This window comes from Cervus canadensis, chromosome 27, assembly GCF_019320065.1.
Source record: "Cervus canadensis isolate Bull #8, Minnesota chromosome 27, ASM1932006v1, whole genome shotgun sequence".
NCBI lineage: Eukaryota > Metazoa > Chordata > Mammalia > Artiodactyla > Cervidae > Cervus > Cervus canadensis.
The window spans coordinates 37,867,071-37,890,322 of record NC_057412.1 but is presented as its reverse complement, the minus strand read 5'-3'; the positions used below and the strand labels follow the sequence as shown (position 1 = coordinate 37,890,322).

The 23,252-nt window shown below is 37.5% G+C and overlaps 1 protein-coding gene across 1 annotated transcript in view; it reads right to left on the bottom strand.

Annotated features, from left to right (window-relative positions):
• EPHA6 (EPH receptor A6) overlaps positions 1-23,252 on the bottom strand; it is a 962,333-nt gene that overhangs the window by 284,716 nt on the left and 654,365 nt on the right. The window contains exons 9-10 of the mRNA XM_043449041.1: positions 22,916-22,986; positions 16,225-16,350 (exon numbers count right to left, since the gene is read on the bottom strand). Of these exons, the coding sequence (XP_043304976.1) occupies positions 16,225-16,350; positions 22,916-22,986 (197 nt within the window). The remainder of the gene's footprint in view (positions 1-16,224; positions 16,351-22,915; positions 22,987-23,252) is intronic.

Here is a 23,252-nt window from a genome sequence, read left to right as displayed (position 1 = left end):
CTGGTACATACTATGCAGAACAGTATGGAGGTTCCTTAAAATACTAAAAACAGAACTCTAGTATGACCCAGAAATTTCATTCCTAGGCATATACCCAGATAAAATCATGATTCAAAAAGATAATAAACCCCAGTGTTCATTGCAGTACTACTAGTCAGGATGTGGAAGCAACCTAAATATCCATCAACAGAAGAATAGATAAAGAAGATATGATACATATATATAATGGATATCACTCAGCCATATAAAGGAACCAAATTGTATCATTTGCAGAGATGTGGATGGAACTAGAGACTGTCATACAGAGTGAAGTCAGTCAGAAAGAGGAAAGCAAATATTGTATATTAACAGATGTATGTGGAATCGTGAAAATGGTATAGTTGATCTTATTTGCAAAGCAGAAATAGAGACACCGATGTAGGGAACATATGCATGGATACTAAGGGGAAAGGGGGGTAGGAGGAACTGGGAGATTGGCACTGACATATACACACTACAATGCATAAAGTAGGTAACTAATGAGAACGTATTCTATAGCACAGGAAACTCGACTTGGTGGTCTCCGGTGACCTAACTGGGAAGGAAACCCAGAAAAGAGGGGACATAGACACACATGTGTGACTGATTCACTTTGCTATACAGCCAAAACTGATAGAGCAGTGTAAAGCAACTCTATCCAATTAAAAAAGAAAAAGAGGAAGATCCTGTGATAGAGAAAACAGTGGCTCTAACTGGATTAAATGACCAGGATAAAGGATGAGTTTCATGTATCAATCCAATGGAAGTAGGAGAACAGGATTAGGAATGCAGGGACTCAAATAGCAGAATCTGAATACATTGGATGACGCTCTAGTCTTAGAACAGTCTGAAGCAGGATTTATTACTCTTTTTAATTTTTAAATTTTTTTTTGCCAAGGGCCAAATAATAAATATTTTAGGCATGTGGAACATCCCGACTCTATAGCAATGACTTAACTCTGCAGTTGGACCACAAGGGCAGCTGTAGACAATCAGTAAACACGTGTATAGGGCTGTGTCCCAATAAAACAAGCAATCTGGCCTGTGGGCTGTAGTTTGTTGAAACCTGCTGTGGAGGGGCTCAGCTATGAATTCTCAGCAGTATTACCAAGGCGACCTACAAGAACAAACCTACTCTTCAGAAGGTGGCATCATTAAAAAGGACTCACACAATGCAGCAGTCAGGTTAGACCTGGCTCCTTTAATAATTTTCAGCTTTGCAAAAAATGACATCTGAGTACCAAGAGCTCCTGTGTTAGAAATCTAAGCAAATAGGGCCCAAATATTTTACAGACACTGCATAGTACTTTGAAAATACGTTGCTTTTACATTTTTGCTTTGATTATAGGTAAGAAACTACCATAAGTATAAAAAATAGCATGTATATTTGTTGGAATAATATACAGACTTACATATAACATTTAAAGTTATAAAATACCACTTCCAAAGATTAACAACTATATTGAGAGGAGAGGTGGGTGTCTAAGGAAGCTGAATCTTTATCTATGATAAGAGGAAGTCAATAGACAATGTCTAAAGTAAAAATGGATATGGAAGTAATCATGAGAATTACAAAAACAGGATGAGTTGGTAAATACTGCCTCACATGAACAGGGCTTGGAGTTGAAATGGAGAGTCTAGAGGAAGAATGCAATGCTTGTGCTTTTCATTATAAGCCTTGCTATTTTTAAAAAAGCTAGATATATGCAAGCCACTTTGGTTTTGAAATTGAAAATTTTGATTATTGCTTTAGTGTTAAACAGAATGGAGTAAAAATAAAAGGTGTCACTGTTCTCCAGCACTATGAACATTTGTTCCATCAATCAACAAAGGCATTTTAACAGGCTAACACATCAAGTATAAGATAACAAGTCACATTTGTTTTCTTCAAATTTACTTTTAAAAAATGTAACTCCCCCTTTTTAAAGATGACAATCACTTCAGTTTTACTTTATAATTTTATAACAAACAGAATGATGTCCTGGTTGCCAAACAAAATAAATATTAATGTTAATATAGACTATAGGCCTCTTTTATTGAAGAGTCTTAATATGTTTGGACAGAAACTTCATTTGTTCTCTTAGCCAGGTATTGGCTTCTGCAATAATTGGACCCACTGCCCAACAAGGAGCTGAGTAAAGCTTTTTTATCTTTACTCACAACTTTATGAGGCAAGATGTTGTGACCTACTCCTGAAAAGAATTTGTTTTTCACTTTCCTTTCACTCTCCTGGTCATGCACAGTTAGAAAGTGGGCACTGCATTTTGTGGATTTGCTTCCCATTCTGCAGGGTTCTACACTGCAAATAATCTCTTTATGTCTTAGGTCATTTCTTGTGTTCATAGCAAGTATAGTTAATGGTATAAAAAATGTTACTTAGTATGTCAAGAGCATTCCTCTTTCTGTAGAAGTCAAATAACATCTAAATACAATGTAAATACCCAGAACACTCTCTAAAACTGCAGATTCAGATGGCATTCACAAACAAGAGACAAAAGAACAACAAAAATATCCCACTTTCATTCTTGGCTAGACTACTACTGGATTCTTCCATATTGATCTCAACAGGCCAAATTTTCTCTTAAATATTCCTGTATCCTGTATTCTGTATCTTAGTCATTTTGATTAGAACCTGAATTTTTTCTCCTGAGTGTCTTAATGAATATCCCTGCCTTCTTACTGGTTTCTCTGCTGCCAATCACAATTTACTGAAACCCTCCCTCTACAAGACATGAGAATAATCATTTTAATTGCAAGTCTGTGTAATTCTTCCAACATGCTTTAGTTGCTCTCCAGGCTCTTCAGGATGAAGTCATCTCTTGAGTCAATCTTCTTTGATTCCTCATTTTTATCTGTCTGTTTTCTCTGAGAGGTTGATGCACCCTTATCACGTCACCATCACAACATTCAACCCTGGGCTTGTATAAGGTTGATTACTATCTTGGCCCCTTCACCCCAGTCCTACACTAGACCATAACATTTGATGATAAAATTAATCTAATGTATGAATAAATAATTTCATCATTTTTACATTTTATAAATTCCATATCCATTCATTAAAGTGTATGCAGCCCCTTCCACATGCCAAGTATTGTTTAAATGGATGAGGTCATAGAAATGAGAAAGACAAAGAGGAAGACAGATAGTGGGGAAAAAATGAACAGAACAAATATACATCAGTTGGTAATAAATGCTGCAAACAAAAGGCGAGTAACGGCAACGGGGAGTGTGTGAAGAAAGCTGCTACTTTAAAAATGTCCTTCGAAGTTCAACACCCATTTATGATAAAAACTTATCAAAGTGGGTATAGTGGGAACATGCCTTGAAATAACAAAAGTTATTTAAGACAAACCCACAAGCAATATAATACTCAGTGGTGAAAAGTTCAAAGCCTTTCCAATAAAATTTGGAACAAGACAAGGATGCCCACTCTCACCTCTTCTATTCAACATGGCATTGGACGTCCTAGCCACAACAATTGGATAAGAAATAAAAGCTATCCAAATTAGAAGGGAAGAGGTAAAACTCTCATTATATGAAGATGATATGATAGTACATAAAGAAAATCTCAATGACTCCACACAAAAACTACTAGAACTGATAAATGAATTCAGCAAAGTAGCAGGATACAAGATTTACATATAGAAATTGATTGTGTTTCTTTATATCAACAATGAAATAACAGAAAAGGAAGGTTAAAAAAGTATCATTTAAAATCACAATCCAAAAAAATAAAATACTTAGGAATAAACTGCACCAAGGAAGTGAAAGACTTATACACTGAGAACTATGAAACATTTATAAAGGAAACTGAAGATGATTCAAAGAAATAGAATCCCATGCTGTTGGATTGGAAGAATTAATATTGGTAAAATGGCCACACTACCCAAAGCAAGCTACAGATTTATTGTGATACCTATCAAATTATGGATGGCCTTTTTCACAAAACTAGAACAATTATCCTAAAATTCATATGGAACCATAAAAGACCCAGAAATGCTGAAGCCATACTGAAGAAAAAGAACAAAGCAGGAGGTATAACCATTCCAGACTTCTGAAAATACTACAAAGCAATAATAATCGAAACCACAAAATTATAATAATCAAAACAGCATCATACTGACACAGACACACATACAGATCAATGAAACAAATAGAGAGTCAAGAAATAAACCCACACATCTATGGCCCAATTCATCTTTGACAAAAGAGGCAAGAATATAAACCAGTAAAAAGACAGTCTCTTCAACAAAGTGGTGTTGGGGAAGCTGGACAGCTGCCTGAAAATCAACGAAGTCTGAACGCACCCTCTTACCATATACAAAAATAAACTTAAAATGGCTTGAAGCTTTAAACATAAGACATGACACCATAAAAACTTCTAGAAGAGAACATAGGCAAAACATTCTCTGACATAAATCATACCAATGCTTTCTTAGGTCAGCTCCTCCCACCCCAAGGCAGTAGAAATAAAAGCAAAAATAAACAAATGGGACCTAATTTACAAGTTTTACACAGCAAAGGAAACTGTAAACGCGCGCACACACACACACACACACACACACACACACACACACACACACACAAAGAAAAGCTACAGAATGGGAGAAAATATTTGCAAATGATGCAACTGACAAGGACTAATTTCCCAAATATACAAACAGCTCATATAACTCAACCACAAGAAAACCAAAATAGCCCAATTAAAAAATGGGCAGAAGACCTAAAGAGACATTTCTCCAAAGAACAAGTACAGATGGCTAATAGACACATGAAAAGATGCCCAACATAGCTAATTATGAGAGAAACACAAATCAAAACTACAGTGAGGGACCATCTCAGGTGGGTCAGAATGGCCATCATTAAAAAAAGCCTACAAATAACAAAAGCTGGAGAGAACTGGAGAAAAGGGAACTCTTCTACACTGTTGGAGGGAATATAAGTTGGTGTAGCCACTATGGAAAATAGTACAGATACTTCTCAGAAAACTAAAAATAGAATTATCATATGATTAAGCAATCCCACTCCTGGGCATATATCCAGGCAAACTATAATTCAAAAAGATACATACACTTCAGAAGCACTATTAGAAATAGTTAAGACATGGAAACTACCGAAATGTCCATTGATAACTGAATGGATAAGAAAGATGTAGTACACATATACAATGGAATACTACTCAGACATAAAAAGAATGAAATGCCATGCCCAGCAACATGGATGCAATTAGTGATTGGTTAAGTGAAGTAATTGAAGTAAGTCAGAAAGAGAAAGACAAATACCATATATCACTTACATGTGAAATCTAAAATATGACACAAACAGAAACAGAATCAAGAATAGAGATTAGACTGGTGGTTGTCAATGGGAAGGGTGGTGGGAGAGGGATGGATTCAGAGTTTGGGATTAGTAGATACAATAGATAAACAAGTTCCTACTGTAGAGCCCAGGAAACCGCATTCAACCTCCTCTGGAGTAAACTATAATGGGAAGGAATACAAGAAAAGAATGTATATAAATATAAAGCCCAGTCACTTTGCTATACAGCAGTAATTAACACAACACTATAGATCAACTAGGAATATTCTTCAACTAAAAACACAAACAAACAAAAACAAGACAAAATGTCCTTCAGAGTCTTCTCTGATAAAGTAATAATGCCCTGGGGTTGAAGGAAGTGAGGGAATGATAAAGGAGTCCAGGTGTTATTCAATGGGTCACCAAGTACAAAGGGGCTGAGCTGGGAGTCCATGTGACATGTTTGACAAAGAGGAAGGAAGCCACTAGTTCTAACGAGCAGTAAGCAAGGGAGATTCTGGGGGAGATGAAGTTGAAGAGAGTTTTACCCTGATCCGGGAAGTGATTTGAAGGGACTTCCCTGGTGGTACTGTGGTTAAGAATCCATCTGCCAATGTAGGGGACATGGGTTCGATCCCCAGTCTTAGAAGATCCCACATGCCTCAGGGCAACTAAGCCACTGAACCACAACTACTGAGCCCATGTACCCTAAGTACTGAAGCCCATGCCTAGAGCTTGCACACCACAAAAAGAGCAGAGCAGCCCCTTCGCGTCACAACTAGAGAAAGCCTGCGTGCAGCAACAAAGACAGAGGAGCAAAAAAATAAAAAAGCGATGAGAGGGTATTGCGCAGACTGACACAGGCTGGTTAACAGCCCAAGGGCTCTTCAGGAGCTGTGGGTAGAAAACACACATTAGGGCTAAGGCGGGAGAAAGGGGCCAGGAGAGATGTTGGTGGGATAGGCAAGGGTTAGAGCTGTGAAGTGTTAAAAGATGGCTGAAATCTGTGATACATTTTAAAGGCAGAGCTGATAGGGTCAGCTGAAAGATTGATGGGGCGCATAACAAATGTGAATCATGCTTTAAATGAGGGAAATCTGTGGTCACACCTTAAAGAAGGACTTCATGACAATAGTTAATATCTACACCAGTGTTAGTCCCGCTAAGGCACTTGGTTTTTTGGTGGAATAATGCACAAAGAGCTAGGTAGTGGTATTAGTGACAACCAACTCTACCCCTACAGATCACGAAAATTTACTAGCAGCTAGGATGCAGTGTTCACATCAGGAAGCTGGGAAGGGACTGCTGATAAAAGATCAACAGATGGCAGAAATACAAGCAAGAAACAGCCAAATTCACCTAAGATAGGTGGAAACTGTGGTAATGCAGGATAGTTTAAGAAATAGCAATTGTTCAAGTGTTGCAAGAAGATACCTTCTGAAGGAACTATAGATTCATAAAAAGTTACTTATAATACAGTAGTGGTTGATAAGAATATAGGTGCTGAAACCAGAATACTCTTGTGTTAATTTTGACCAAATAATTTAATCTGTCTTAATTTCCTTGTCTGTAAAGTGGACTTTTATCAATCTTGCGACAGTTAGCATTAGGAGGACTGAAAGATGGTAATACAAGTAAAGCTTATCTCAAGCTTATAAACTTTAATAACTCTTGCTTATTATTATTACCAGAGAGACTACCTTTCTTGATAGGATGAAGGAAGGGAGTTAAACATGATAGATTCCGGCAGGAACAAAATATCAAAGGTTTCCATTTAAACAAAGAACTGCATTAGACCACCTGGAAAGCCCATGTGCTTCAAGTTCTAAACAATCCTTACAAAGCACACTTTCCCATCCTGTGAGTTTATTTATTTCATCATGAAAGTGATAAATGAGGAGCTGTAAAGATCATAAATACCTGCCTTGCTGCTGTTTCCATCTTTCAAAAATCATCAGTAACTGTTACTTCGATTTAGTTCTGAATAAAGCCCTCTGAAGTGTGAACTTGGGAAAAACTGATCATTTTAATTTTAAGATACATAATAGCCTAGGGAAAAGTCTTGTCCATGATTGTAGATGTTAAGCTTCAGAGTGGCAGCTTAAAAAATGTCCACGCATTGGGTACAAATTCATGATCGGAGATTTTATAAAGAATGAGGGATCAGTACCTATACGATACAGAATTCCAACAATACAAACACAATTATCTATCCCAATAAAGAAAAAATTAGAAAGTGTACTAAGTCATTGCTGCATAGGGAGCTCTGAGCTCACACAGCTAAATTTTAAGGCACAACAACGTGGGGATAATAACATTGGAAAGGACAAGTCTATTGGCTCATCTAACTGAGATGAAGAAGGGCCTGGAGAATTTAAGAAAATTAACCTGTACAAATATAATGAAATTTAATAGGAATATTTATAAAGTGGGACTATGAGAAAACATACACAGGTCTGGATAGATAACATATATGGTTTATATAGATACACAGTGTGGGCATATAAATAAAATACAGGCTTGCACTCAGCATCATAAAGTCAATTGGATAAGTACAGAAACAGGCCTGGCTTAAAAGCAACTCATTTGAGAAAGATCACTGGGGATAAGCTGGTGGTAAACTGTTCCAGTGCCAACAGTGTCTGGCAGATGTTCAAAAAGCAAATGCAAACCCAGGATGCATTAATTGAGGCCCAGCAGGAAAGGTACTAGCCCTGGTCTCTGTGCTGATTAGAAAATATTTGTAATATTAGGCTCAATTCTGAAAAGATTTAGAGAAAAACTCTAGCTTTCCTGACAAAGGTTATCAGAATGATGAAGTATCCAGAAGTCATGTCAGACAGAAATGGTTGAAAGGTTTAGACAATTTAGGCAGGAAAAGGATGATTTATGACGTTCACATATGTTGTCTTCAAATCTTTGAAGGGTCATGTAGTACAATAGAAGAAGGCTTAGGTTTACTGTGTATAAGTTCAATTTTGCAGAACAAGTACCAGTGGGTAGTGTTATAAGATTACACACAGGGCTATAAGGAATCATGCTCACAAAGATTCTCGATTTATTGGAACTGCTCCTAAGGGAAAAGTCTTCTCGGTAAGGTAGTGAAGACTTTCATTGGCAGTGTTCTGATAAAGGGTGGATGGTCAATTAGAATTTATTTTATCTCATTTGCTTCTCATAACAATCATGAATTAGAAAGGCATTTTATGTTTATTTTTACTAGTTGCCCAATAAAAGCAAAAAAAAAAATTTTTCTTTTTCTTAATCATTATATACTTTCTAAGTCATAAAAGAAGGCTGAGCAATGAAGAACTGATGCTTTTGAACTGTGGTGCTGGAGAAGAATCCTGAGAGTCTTGTGGACTGCACAGAGATTAAATCAGTCAATCCTAAAGGAAATAAACCCTGAATATTCACTGGAAGGACTGATTCTGAAAATGAAGCTCCAATACTTTGGCCACCTGATGCAAAGAGCCAACTCATTGGAAAAGACTCTGACTCTGGGAAAGACTGAAGTCAGGAGGAGAAGGGGGCGACAGAGGATGAGATGGTTGGATGGCATCATCGACTCAATGGACATGAGTTTGAGCAAAGTCCAGGTGATAGTGAAGCACAGGGAAGCCTGGCGTGCTGCAGTCCATGGGGTCACAAAGAGTCGGACATGACTGAGCGACTGAACAACAACAAATTTCTCAAACAACTCCTATGATGAGGCAAGCTGTAAGATGAGGAATTGTATTGATGTATGTAAAACAGCACATGTACACTAAATGGCCCCCAAAATAAGATCTCGTATTGAAATATAAGCAAAATAAAATTACCTTGAAGTTGATTAACACTGATAATCAACCTAAGCTCTTAGATATGTGAAGAATAAATTAATGACTAATTTACAATGATTTTATATTACAATATTAAAATAAATTTCTTTTGTTAAACTCATGTCATCTTATGGCTTATTAATTTTAAATAAAAAATAAACATATATATATATAATTATAGCCTCACAAGATGTAGGAAAAATTAAATTTTGAGTTCTTTAAAAAGAAAAAAGAAAATCATTTGTTGATTTGGGCAAAGTTCTTACTGTACTAACAAAAATGAAAGTTTATTTTTAATGACTAATTTTAAACAAACTCCAAATATCATGGCTATCATTCCAGGTACCTAAGGCATTGGATTCTGAATTTTTCATGAGCAGATATTTACATCATAAAATATTTAGAGAGTTGGGCACAGAGTGTCATTCTTCTTATCCTTATCAATTGAATATAAAAACTGTATCTTTTTTTACTTAATATTCATGTTGCCACTCTTTTATTGAATATCTGTAGTATGACAGATCCTCCATATGTGTTATCTCTAATCCTTACATTAATTCTGCATGGTAGCTATTACTATTATGCATCTATTTTGTAGATGAAGAAAGCAAATTTCTGAGCATCAGTAAACTGCGGAAGGTCACTGAATGAATTAGCAGCAAGCTGAGATTTAAGCCTGTATCTGCCTGCCATCAGTCTGTCTTTTTTATTCATATCATACTGTTTAGGGAGGATGGGTTGTAGAATAAAATCCATATATTATGCCAAAACAAGAAAAATTTAAACAGAAATTCTTTTCTGCCCTTTTTGACCTCCTCTCTCCCACCACTGTGTATTGTGTTTTTGCATTATCAACCAGACACCACCCCACCCAACCCAGCCCGCCGCGGGGCCGAAATACCTGCTCAACCATTAACAGAGACATTCTCCTAGGCACAAACAAGACAGCTCTTTAAAAGATAACATTGCTTCTTCAGCTTGTAAGAAGTCACGTGACCCACCATGATGTCGCTTAGATCTGGATTATACAAAATGGCAATAATATGTAATTTGACGTACAGCCCTCAAAAAACTAGAAAACTGTGCCTTGACTTTTAACAGGTAGAATAATTTTCAGCGCTTTCTGAGATGCTTGTCCCAGGTTATAATCCTCAAATTTGGCTCAGATAAAATTTTCCATTTATTTCTTAGATTGACTGATTTAATTTTTTGTCCATAGTGTAAAGCCCATCTTTCATTTCATTATTTGATTTAGAAAACTATGAAATTATTGAGTAAAAGGCACAAAAGTCTTGCCAGAATCTGTTGTTGATCCTACTTTCAGTCTACTGGTTGGGCAAAGGAGCTTCCAAGAATAAAAAGGAAAATGAATTCGACCTCTCTCACAAATTCTTTAAGTTGAAAGAAAAGGTGAAAATCTGTATCTGATAAGATCATCTCATCTAAATATAGAGGAAATGAGCCATAAATTCAACTTCCTTTTTGCAAAAGGTGAATTGTGAAACCAAAGCTGGCATACTGCCTACATTTCTCATTATAAAAGATGTACTATGGCTGTAGGAGAGGAACAAAAACAGAAAAGGGGATAAGAGAATTTAAAATTTAGAGTTTTAATCTAAAAATAATAGATTTTTGGTTAGTGAGGCGACTGTCTAGGGGATGCCAGAGGAATTAAGAAAGGCATATACAGTAAGCAGTGTGCCTTGCATATTATCATGTGTGACTATGAGCTCAGATAGCAATGACAATATATTAGGATGAAAAAACTCCCTGATCTGACACTCACTTTTTATATCCTTTTTTTTGTCCTTTTGCTTTCTTTTACCTGTAGATGATTGCTGAGAAACCAACAGTTAAAACTTCCTGACTTTTCAAGGAAAAGAAAAAATATGGTGACAGTAAGCCAGGAGAAGAGAAAGCTGATAGTGGAGGCAGTAATGAGTTTTGTATAGATAAAGGGATAGAATATGAATGACAGGGAGAGATTATGCATTTCCACTGAGACTAGGGAAAGAGAGAAAGGGAGAGATTGTGCATTTCCATTGAGACTAGGGAAAGAGGGAAAGTCTAATATAAGAAGGGTGCCCTATGGATTTAGAGACACAAGAATGATTTTTTTCAATGAAATAATGTTTCAAAATTATAGATACTCTGCAAGTGTTTCATAGAATGGTTTAGGTTCAGTACTGCCCTGAAAAAGGAATAGCCTTTCAATGACCTTTTTCAGCTCATGATTAAAATTTTGATTACTAGTTTTCTCATTATCTCTGAAGATATGTGTAAAATAATGATTCTACCCTAATCTGACTTGGCGCTTTTAACTTGGGAATTTCTGTTTTACAGTCCTCTGCCCACAGTATTTCATTTTATGATGCTGAAAGTCAAAGGAGATAGATGATCTTGATAGTCTCCTATGCAACAGAGCTCCTCACTTCATTTAAATGGAAATGTGCATTTTCATGGAAATTCAGGCCTGTATTGATGAACAAAGATAAGCTGCCACTATTAAATATAATAGTGATATAAAAAAGTGTTCTAGAAAACATATTTTTAAAAATAGTAAAATTTACACTGACAGGAAAAACATTTCTTTAAGAAAATATGCATACAGCAATATGTACAGCCTAGAAATAGGATAAATTAAATTTTCTAAAATTTGTCCCATAGTATTTGAATGATTATAAAGTTGAAAACCCAGGACAAAGGTTGTGAACGGCAGTTGATAAGCATAGTGACTTAATATGAATAAACTAATTAGCATAGTGCCTTTTTATAAGTAGATATTAGTCATGTAATAAACATTTTTCAGTAGACTTGTTAAGAAATGTCATGGGTTAGGTGTGGTATTATTTTCCATGCTCTTTTCTTTCTTAAAATTTTAATGTGACTATTTTGGAGTTCACTTTTTAATAACACATTTAAAAAATACTTAATGATTATACATGGGCTTCCCTGATGGTTCAGACAGTAAAGAGTCTGCCTTCAATGAGGGAGACCCGGGTTCTATCCCTGGGTCAGGAAGATCCGCTGGAGAAGGAAATCGCAATCCATTCCAGTATTCTTGCCTGGGAAATCCCATGGATGGAGGAGCCTAGCAGACTACAGTCCATGGGGTCGCAAAGAGTAGGACAGGACTGAGCAACTTCACTTTCGCTTTTAATGATAGTACATAGTTCCTCCCAACTAGAAACCGGCAAAGCATTCCTAACTATTTCTTTGCCAAAAAACATGCAGGCCATGCAGATTTTTCCTCAGCAATGATCTGTGAATCTAAGTATCCTTCTCACTGCTACTCTCAGTGGTTTTATGGGACCTGATATTAATATCTTTCACCTGACAATTGCCAAGATCTGCTATCTCACCTCTCTTTCCCATCCTCCCCACAACACTCCCCTCTCTACAGAGTCTACATTTCCCCTTCAGTCACTTAATTTACTCTTCCAAGGGGAATAGGGATACCTAAGGCACACAGATGAGGAGGAAATGGAATCTGAGAAGAAACAAATAGGTGGGGAAAAAACAAAGAATGTGAAACAACCAGAGGAAAGTATTTACAGTAAAACATTGGGCAAGTAACAAGATATGCAATTATATTCCTGAGGCTCAGGGCAAGTCATCCCAGAATGTCACTCTGGCAATATGGAGTATTTTGAACTGAAGATAATCAAGGCCCAACAGACTGAAGAAGATCTTTATACCATTCCATTAACTGTCTCAGACCACGTAGATGGAGGGCCTGGTCCAGAAGAGAGCTAACACAAAGATAACTACAAAGACTAAGGGTTAGTTGCCTAAACTTGCAGCGGGGTGGGGGCAGGGCCTAGCGATCAAATTCCTCTGTAACCCATCATCTCTGTGAGGCTTGGCAAATGTTTGTGTACTGAACGCCTGCTCTTCCTAACCTCTATGAATAGTCTTCCTGTGAAACCCCAGATCCCACCCTCTTCTCTCAAAATGGCATGAAAGCTTCAGTTGCCTGCCTGTCAGGGGGAGCTTCTCATTATTCTCTGTGGGGTTTTTGTAGTACACAGTTAGATTTGTTTTCTCCCATTAACCCATCTTATACCAATTTAATTAACAGACCAGCCAAAGACCCTAGAAGGATAGAGGAAAACTTTTCCTCCATTACAATGTCATGAATGTTAGAAAACTATTAATCCCTTAGATTGATGATGATGATGAAAGTCACTCAGTTGTGTCCAACTCTTTGCAACCCCATGTTCTATACAGTCCATGGAATTCTCCAGGCCAGAATACTGGAGTGGGTAGCCTTTCCCTTCTTCAAGGGATCTTCCCAAATCAGGGATCGAACCCAGGACTCCCACATTGCAGGCAGATTCTTTACCAGCTGAGACACCCAGGGAAGCCCAAGAATACTGGAGTGGGTAGTCTATCCCTTCTCCAGCAGATCTTCCTGACCCAGGAATCAAACTGGGGTTTCCTGCATTGTAGGCTTTTTCCATACCACTGTAGTGGGAAGTACCCACATATTCATTAGACTTTCCCAAGTAAATATAGAGTTTTAGCAATGTGACTTAATGAGGTTAACTAACAGTAGACTAGTACAGGCCAGGGGCACAAAGAGGGAAGTCATAATACAACAGCTTTTTCTCATACAGCATTTTTATTTTTATGATTCTTCTGAAGATAGACAGTAAAAGATCCCTTAGCATATTGTTTGAAAGTTGAAATAGTTGAAGATGAATAAATATAACAGACGCTGATGTTAACTCTATTATACTTCTTTCTTTGCCAAATGGAAAGAATCCCATTGGGACTTGTAGAGTTCAGACAGGTTAGGGAGATCATGACATTAAAATGGTCTCTTTAATAGTTATTGCTTGCTTTGGCAGTATCTGTCATATTTTTATAGGATAAAATTATATTTTGGTTAAAACCCAAGCAATAAAGAAAAACTGAATGTATCTGTTTTGCAAACTAAAGAATGTCACCAGCACTAGTCAGCTGGCTCTACAAGGATTGAGTCACAAGCCACTGCAGCCACTGACCTTTAATATTCCCTAAAAGGATTTCAGGGTAGAGATCAGGAATGAGGCACTCTGTGCTCTGGGAAAACTGGCAGAACAAGACTTCAGATAGTTAATTTTTTGGAGAAATTTTTTATGAACCTGGATTCTTATAGCTTACCAAACTTAGAAAAGCACTAAAACTATTAACTAAGATAATTGTGCCTCATGATGGGCAGCTACCTTCTAGGGAGATAGGACATGTGTGCCTGGGTGCAGGTACCCCATTTATCAAGTCCCCCTTTACCTTTTCCTAACAGTTTCTCAGAGCTACTGAGAGGCTGTCTTCCAGGCTACAGTTCATAATAAGATAATGAATGAACTCAATTCACAGTTTCTAAATTGTGCATTTTTTTTTTTTCAGTTGACAGTTTACACCTCAGATACTTGATGCTTGTCTCTCAACATTATGATTTCAGACATTGGTGCTTAATCTATGCACAAAACTTATAAGAAATAATTCTCCTGACTCTACATGAGTATGGAATAATACCAAATAAAAAGTCCTACGACTTTTTCTCAGGGGCCAGAGGAAGAAAGCCAAATATAGGGTTTAATGGAATCACTCAACCTCCTTTTTTTTTCTATTTCTCTGCTGTCTTAAGGAAACGAACTCCCAAACTAAATGGGTATAATCAGTCACTCTTTTCAATTATGTCTTTAATGCCTATTGATACACTTTATGTTGGGCAGAAGAGAATAGAGAATCTGGTTCCATTCCAGGTTCTTAATCTTTCTGATAAGACAGCCTCTATGGCTATAAAGCATTAAGATTTAAGTGTATAGGACCCTTGTGTCAGCTTTCAGAGTGAGAACAGGCCTTGGAGGAGATATGGCCCATGAGGCAATGGGAGTGAAATGACATAAGAAAGAGCTCTCTTCAAATATTCCTGGAGTTCTCAATACAGTGCTGGCTCTCTGTGTACCTGGGTAACAGTCAGCTTCTTGGGTGTAGCCAGACAGAACTTTGAGTTTAGAAGTGTCCTGTTGTTTTTTGAAGGCTCTGTTGTCACTGTCTTGAAATTCTTAACAGTCTTTCTAACAAAGAACTCTACATTTGTTAGGGCAGGGAAGCCTGGAGTGCTGCAGTCACAGCTGAGTAACTGAACAATAATAACTACATTTGTTGTTTGCACTGGTCCCTGCAAATTATGTAGCCAGTCCTTCTGGTGAAGAAGAGTTTTGAAATAAAGAAAGCCTTTTGCTCTTTGCAAAGACACAATAGCCAGCTGGAATGGGATGCTCTACTCTCTCTAAAGGGTTGCACAGGTACCTAAGCACCTAGAGGAGACTGACATCCTCCTTCAGGATCCAGTCTTTCTTCTCTATTTAGTAGCACATTCTGCTCCCCCTTTCAGCTGCATGCATGGCTGCCCAGTCAGAGATTATATTTCCAAACTCTCTTGCTTTTAGGTGTATCCACGTGATTGTATTTGGACTATTGATTCCTGTTTGCTATTTCCAGGTTATTACCTTAAAGACAAAGCTAATTTTCCTAAAGGCAAAGCCAAAGAGCCTAAACCTCTTCCTTTTCCTTCTCAGAGATCAGAAGGTAGCTATCCTGGTGATCAGCCTTTACCATTCAGAGGAGGATAACACGCTACGGGAAGGCAGAGCAAAAAGTAGGAGGAACTCTGGTCCTTTCAAGACCTCCTGAATGACATCTTCTCTGACAGCACAGATTACTCATCTTGTCCCTTGGACAAGGACTTGAAAGAGGAACACATTTTTATTTGAGGTCTCTTTGTTATATTGACTTGGCCTCTATGCTAAACGTACAGAAGAAATTCTTGGGGGCTGATTCATAATAAATTTGTATTTATCTAGAATAACTGAATAATATAGTGTTCTGAGCACTTGAATATTCTACATAGGGACAATCATTAGTTTGCATTAAAGGGATATAAAACTATATTGAACCAAACTTTATACTCAGTGAGTCTCAGAAAACTTGCAGAACCTCAAGGTCATCACTGCTAAGATTTAAAATATTATGTTGATAAACCAGATACAAAACCATCAAGGAATCGTAATTTCAAAAGTGTAGACTTGATGTTTACCTGCCCCAATGACTCTCTCAATGCGTATTCTTGACGGATCAATCTCCTTTGCAAATTCATGGATTGCTAGGGATGGGTCTTCATATGTATCTGGATCTATATAAGTTTTAATTCCTGGGAAGCGTACTGTAACAGAATAAAAGGCTGAATTAGTTTAAGAGTATTCTAGCAAATCACACATCCTGTGAATAGTTAAAATGAGGAGTGACATACAAAATAGTCCTTTTTTTAAACTGAAGTATAAATGACTCACAATTATATTAGTTTCAGGTGTACAATATAGTGATACAATATTTTTATACATTATAAAATGATCACAAAAATAAGTCGAATTACCATCTGCCACCATACAAAGCTATTAAAATTGCATGGACTACTTTTCCTGTACTGTATATAACGTACCCGTGATTTATTTAATAAGGAAGTTTGTATCTCTTAAGCTCCCTCACTTATTTGACTCATCCCCTCATTCTCCTCTTGTCTGGCAATCACCCATTTGTTTTCTGTATTTATGAGCTTGTTTCCGTTTTCTTAAGCTAGTCCATTTGTTTTGTTTTTTAGATTTCACATATAAATGAAATCATATGGTCTTTCTGTCTGCCATATTTTACCTCATATAATACGCTCTACATCCATTCATTCTGTCACAAGAGGCAAGATTTTATTCTTCTTTATAGCCAAGTAGTATTACATTATACATATATATCACATCTTCCTTATTCACTCACCTATGGATGGGTGAATAAAGACGACACTTAGGCCGCTTCCAAATGATAGTTATTGTAAACAATACTGCTTTGAGCCCAAGAGTGCACACATCTTTCAATTTAGTGTTTTTGTTTTCTTCAGAAAAATATCCAGAATTGGAATTGTTGGATTGTATGATATTTCTATTTTTAATTTTTTGAGGCACCTCCATACTGTTTTCCATAGGGTCTGCACCAGTTTACCCTGCTGCCCATAGTACATGAGAGTTTCCTCTTCTCTATATCCTTTCCCACAGTTATTCTCTGTTGTCTTTTTGATAATAAACATTCTGACATGTATGAGGTGATATCTCATTGTGGGTTTGATTTTTATTTCCTTATGATTAGTGATATTGAACATCTCTCCATGTGTCAAATACTCATCTATATGCCTTCTTTATAAAAATGTATTTTCAGCTCCTCTGCCCATTTTTTAATTGAGTTGTTAGGCATTATTATTAATAACTTAAAATCAATTATATTTTATAATTATTATCTTTTATAATTTTGTACCCCTCCATGCCACCCCATTAGCTACTTGGAAACAAAATTTTATTTGTATAACTGTTGATATAAAATGACCTGGTGGTTTCAAAGAGAGTGAGCTGACAAATTCCATAAGACACATTTTTATTATATTTCTGTAAAAAGTTTAATCAGCTGACTTAACCACTCAGTTCAGTTCAGTTGCTCCGTCATGTCTGACTCTTCACGACCCCATGGACTGCAGCATGCCAGGCCTCCCTGTCCATCATCAACTCCCGGAGTTTACCCAAACTCATGTCCATTGAGTTGGTGATGTCATCCAACCATCTCATCCTCTGTCATCCCCTTCTCCTCCCATCTTCAATCTTTCCCAGCATCAGGGTTTTTCAAATGAGTCAGCTCTTTGCATCTAGTAACCAAAGTATTGGAGTTTCAGCTTCAGCATCAGTCCTTCCAATGAACACCCAGGACTGATCTCCTTTAGGATGAACTGTTTGGATCTCCTTGCAGTCCAAGGGACTCTCAAGAGTCTTCTCCAACACCACAGTTCAAAAGCATCAATTTTTCGGCTCTCAGCTTTCTTTATAGTCCAACTCTCACATCCATACATGACTACAGGAAAAACTACAGCTTTGACTAGATGGACTTTTGTTGGCAAAGTAATGTCTCTGCTTTTTAATTTGCTGTCTAGGTTGGTCATAACTTTCCTTCCAAGGAGTAAGCGCCTTTTAATTTTTTAATTTCATGGCTGCAATCACCATCTGCAGTGATTTTGGAGCTCCAAAAAAAAAAAAAAAAAAAAGTCAGCCACTGTTTCCACTGTTTCCCCATCTATTTGCCATGAAGTGATGGGACCGGATACCATGATCTTTGTTTTCTGAATGTTGAAGCCAACTTTTTCACTCTCCTGTTTGTTTCAGCAAGAGGCTCTTTAGCTCTTCTTCACTTTCTGCCATAAGGGTGGTGTCATCTGTATACCTGAAGTTATTGATATTTCTCCCAGCAATCTTGATTCCAGCTTGTGCTTCCTCCAGCCCAGCATTTCTCATGATGTACTCTGCATATAAGTTAAATAAGCAGGGTGATAATATACAGCCTTGATGTACTCCTTTTCCTATTTGGAACCAGTCTGTTGTTCCATGTCCAGTTCTAACTGTTGCTTCCTGACCTCATACAGATTGCTCTAGAGGCAGGTCAGGTGGTCTGGTATTCCCATCTCTTTCAGAATTTTCCACAGTTTATTGTGATCCACACAGTCAAAGGTTTTGGGCATAGTCAATAAAGCAAAAATAGATGTTTTTCTGGGACTCTCTTGCTTTTTTGATGATCCAGAGGTTGTTGGCTATTTGATTTCTGGTTCCTCTGCCTTTTCTAAAACCAGCTTGAACACTGGAAGTTCACGGTTCACGTATTGCTGAGCCTGGCTTGGAGAATTTTGAGCATTACTTTACTAGCGTGTGAGATGAGTGCAATTGTGCGGTAGTTTGAGCATTTTTGGCATTGCTTTTCTTTGGGATTGGAATGAAAACTGACCTTTTCCAGTACATACAGTGGAAGTGATAAATAGATTTAAGGGATTGGATCTGATCGACAGAGTACTTGATGAACTATGGATGAAGGTTTGGGACATTGTACAGGAGATAGGGAGCAAGACCATCCCTAGAAAAAGAAATGCAAAATGGCTGTCTGAGGAAGCCTACAAATAGCTGTGAAAAGAAGAGAAGCCAAAAGCAAAGGAGAAAAGGAAAGATATACCCATTTGAATGCAGAGTTCCAAAGAATAGCAAGGAGAAATAAGAAAGCCTTCCTCAGCGATCAGGGCAAAAAAATAGAGGGAAACAATAGAATGGGAAAGACTAGAAATCTCTTCAAGAAAATTAGAGATACCAAGGGAACAATTCATGCAAAGATGGGCTCAATAAAGGACAGAAATGGTATGGACTTAACAGAAGCAGAAGATATTAAGAAGGGGTGACAAGAATACACAAAAGAACTGTACAAAAAAGATCTTCACAACCCAGATAATAACGATGGTGTGATCACTCACGTAGAGCCAGACATGGAATGTGAAGTCAAGAGGGCCTTAGGAAGGATCACTAGGAACAAAGCTGGTGGAGGTGATGGAATTCCAGTTGAGCTATTTCATATCCTAAAGGATGATGCTGTGAAAGTGCTGCACTCAGCCGCTAGCGCCCATATGTTTTACTTTTAATGTATCTCCAGACATGGGAGAAACAAAGCATGAACCTTCTCCCCAAAGAAACATGCCTCTTTGAGTCCCTCCTAAGGAACTGTGGTGCTGGAGAAGACTCTTGAGAGTCCCTTGGACTGCAAGGGGATCAAACCAGTCCATCCTAAAGAAATCAGCCCTGAATATTCCTGGAAGGACTGATGCTGAAGCTGAAGCTCCAATACCTGGGCCACCTGATGCAAAGGACTGACTCACTATAAAAGACCCTGATGCTGGGAAAGATTGAAGGTGGGAGGAGAAGGGGACAACAAAGGATGAGATGGTTGGATGGCAGCATCACCGACTCAATGGACATGAGTTTGGGTAAACTCTGGGAGTTGGAGATGGACAGGGAAGCCTGGCATGCTTCAGTCCATGGGGTTGCAAAGAGTCGGGCACGACTGAGCGTCTGAACTGATCTATGATTTCCTCCTGGACTTTTTTACTCTAAGGCACTAGGTTTTCCTGAACTTGTGTCCTATTCTAGCAGTCTCTCCCCTTTCAGAAACTCTTAGGCAGTAAAGCACAGACTCCATGGCACAGCAGCAGGGAGGACCACTACACTACAGATCATAGATCTTTCCTATGATCTGGTAGTTGCTTCTATGGCCAATTTGCACATTTTCCTGGAAATGATCCACTGTCCATCCTGGAGGAAGGGATAAGTATCAAAGGCCCAAATCCAGTCACTGACTGTATAGATACTCCTCTTTCTACGGTGGGGGTGAGGGTACTCACAGCCCATGGGCAGTTAGGAAGATTGATAGGGGTGGCTGGAAAACTTGGATGTCTGGGTTCATATTAATTTGCAACTTCTATGTGAAGTCACAGACTCCATTAGATATTTCTCTGCTTTGCTCACTAGTTTCTGCTTTGCACTTTAGACAGTTAGCTCCCAGAGGCCAGGAGGTCATTTCTTAAGAGTACATCTTTACACATTTCCTTAGCTATGGTTTTATAGGCAATGATCACACAGTCAACCTTTACTTAATATAGATTAGCAGGGGTTAAAAGATCAGTGCTATAATCATTGCATATTAATTATACTTGTCTTTTTTTTTTGCTTCTTAGATTTTGAAAGTCATACAACACTCTGAGTTAAGCATTGTCCAGGTCTTAGAAACATGTTCTTGCAAGAAAAACTCGCACACAAAAGGTGATAAAATGAGTTTAGGGAAGGTGATGAAAAGCTCATTAGCAGTAATTTGCTCCATGAGTTTTTCCATGCCTGTTCTTTCATTATTTTTTGCCTCCTGTCTTCTAGTACTAGATAAGCACCAATGAGATCAGCACTTCCCCAAATCGTACCAGTAAAGCATATTTCTAGATAGACTTGACTGATTCTGAAATGCTATGCTTTTCTTGACTTCTCAAACTCAAGAATTTGACTTTAGATTGGAGAAAATGAGAACAAATAATATGTACTTCTAGTTCATACTCTTAATGATATATATTTTTTCCATTTATTTTTATTAGTTGGAGGCTAATTACTTTACAATATTGTAGTGGTTTTTGTCATACATTGACATGAATCAGCCATGGATTTACATGTGTTCCCCATCCTGATCCCTCCTCCCACTTCCCTCTCCACCTGATTCCTCTGGGTCTTCCCAGTGCACCAGGCCCGAGATTTTGTAACTTAGTTGTGATTTCCGACTGAGTACTCTAAATCAAATCCAGTGGCTACTACTAGATGATTAGATCTACATGGTTATGTTGATAACATTACTTTATGCACAGATAACACCTGCCATTTATTAACTTATGCATAGTTTTAACAATTCAACTGTTTAATAATTTAAAGTGATATACACATCAACAGAATAAACTGATTGGAGAGTATCACTTATTTTTTCTTGTATACACAATATATGGAGTATAGCAAAAAACCCAAACTTAGTTTCAATTTTGAATATCTTGTTACTACTTATTTGTGTCTTCTTAAACACATATTTGTTATCTTTCTTCTGTCTTCTTGGCTTCCTCAGGTTATTTTCATTGCTTCTTGCTGGGACCATCTGGTTCAGTTTATACTAAGCTGCTAGTTGGAAAATAGGTAGAAACAGATGCTCGGAAGCAACTTTTTCTCCAGCAGTTCAGTAGTAAATGTCCTGCAGTGAACCTTGAGGTTACTCAGTCTAAGTCACTGGATCAAGTGCCTAGATCCAGGTTTCTGCATCTGTCTACATTATTTTCGGCTCATCCCATGACTGGTATCAGCTTTCTCAGCTCTCCCTTCCCTGCCAGGGCAGTGAGCTTAAAACTCTTTGTGTGAAAAAACCACATGAGAGAGTTTGCTAAAAATGCTCATCTCTTAGCCCTACTCTGGACCTTCTGAGTCTGGACATAGGTGGGTAAGGGTGAAAACTTTGATGGCAGCTGGTCCTCAGACCCTGCTCAGAGAAGCCAAGTGAATCTTAAAAAGGGCCCTAAAGCAGCCCTCTAGTTTATAATTTTCTCACTTAAATCCTTTTCATTCTCTGAAGGGTAATATGGGTTGAAAAGTCCCTTATTACTTTAGCTCAATTTGAAACAGAAGATGAGTTTAAATAGTTAAACAACTTGCTTCACATGTTATCTCTATACTATGATTAATTAGAAAACATCCCTTTCTTGTTAATTCAGTATCTCACGATGGAGAAACTGCCTTGACAAAGTAGTTTGCAATTTGGAGGTGGAGGTGGGTGTTGGTGGGGAGGGTGGGGGTGGGTGGCAATTATCAAACCAACTATAGTGGTAATTATAGCTTACTTCAGAAGAGATCCTTCAAATGAATATAACCTTGTTGTCAGCTCAAGGATTTCATACATATTCTAAGAGTTAAGGAGCTGATTTTCTTGTGTTAATGAATTTTAAATTAATCTGTTGTATGTTAAATGGCAGTGCCTACAAGAAACAACAAGAATCCCTTACTATTTCTACAGCTAATGATCCACTAAATAAAACCAACTAATGTTTTGGAGCCATTGTGAGTGGTAAATAACTAGATATAGTCAGTCATCTCATATTTTTAGCATATTCAGTTGTGTTTCCCAGCAAGCAGAATTAGGAAAAAAGTAATATCATATAATGAGAAGCAGGTGCAATTTTCACTAGAAGACCTAGAAACCAGATGAAAAGTCTCAATGCTGAACGGATGGAACCGAATTTCTTTGGCTTTCTCAATTCATGGATACATGTTTAAAATGAACTCTTGAAAACCAAGGAAGAAAGTCACTGAACTACTTACAATGTCCATTCTGTAAGTCCTTTCTTCTCTTCTCTTCTGACTTCATTTTGGCCTTTATGTACCATTGACACCTTTACAAGAGGTAAACAGAATCTTATTTAGGAATTATGCTGGATTAGAACCAATATCAATTAAAATACTCCTCACTCACAGGCAAAGATTCTTATCATAAAGATAGCTTTTAAGAACATCTTTATAGAAAATACCACATAGAATTTTTTTTAATATATCAATATTAGCTCCAGAGAAAAATAAAATACTCTCAAGTAGATGGATTGATCCAAATGATGGGAGGCTTAGAAAGTATTTAATAACAAGCAGTGACAATCATGTCTTT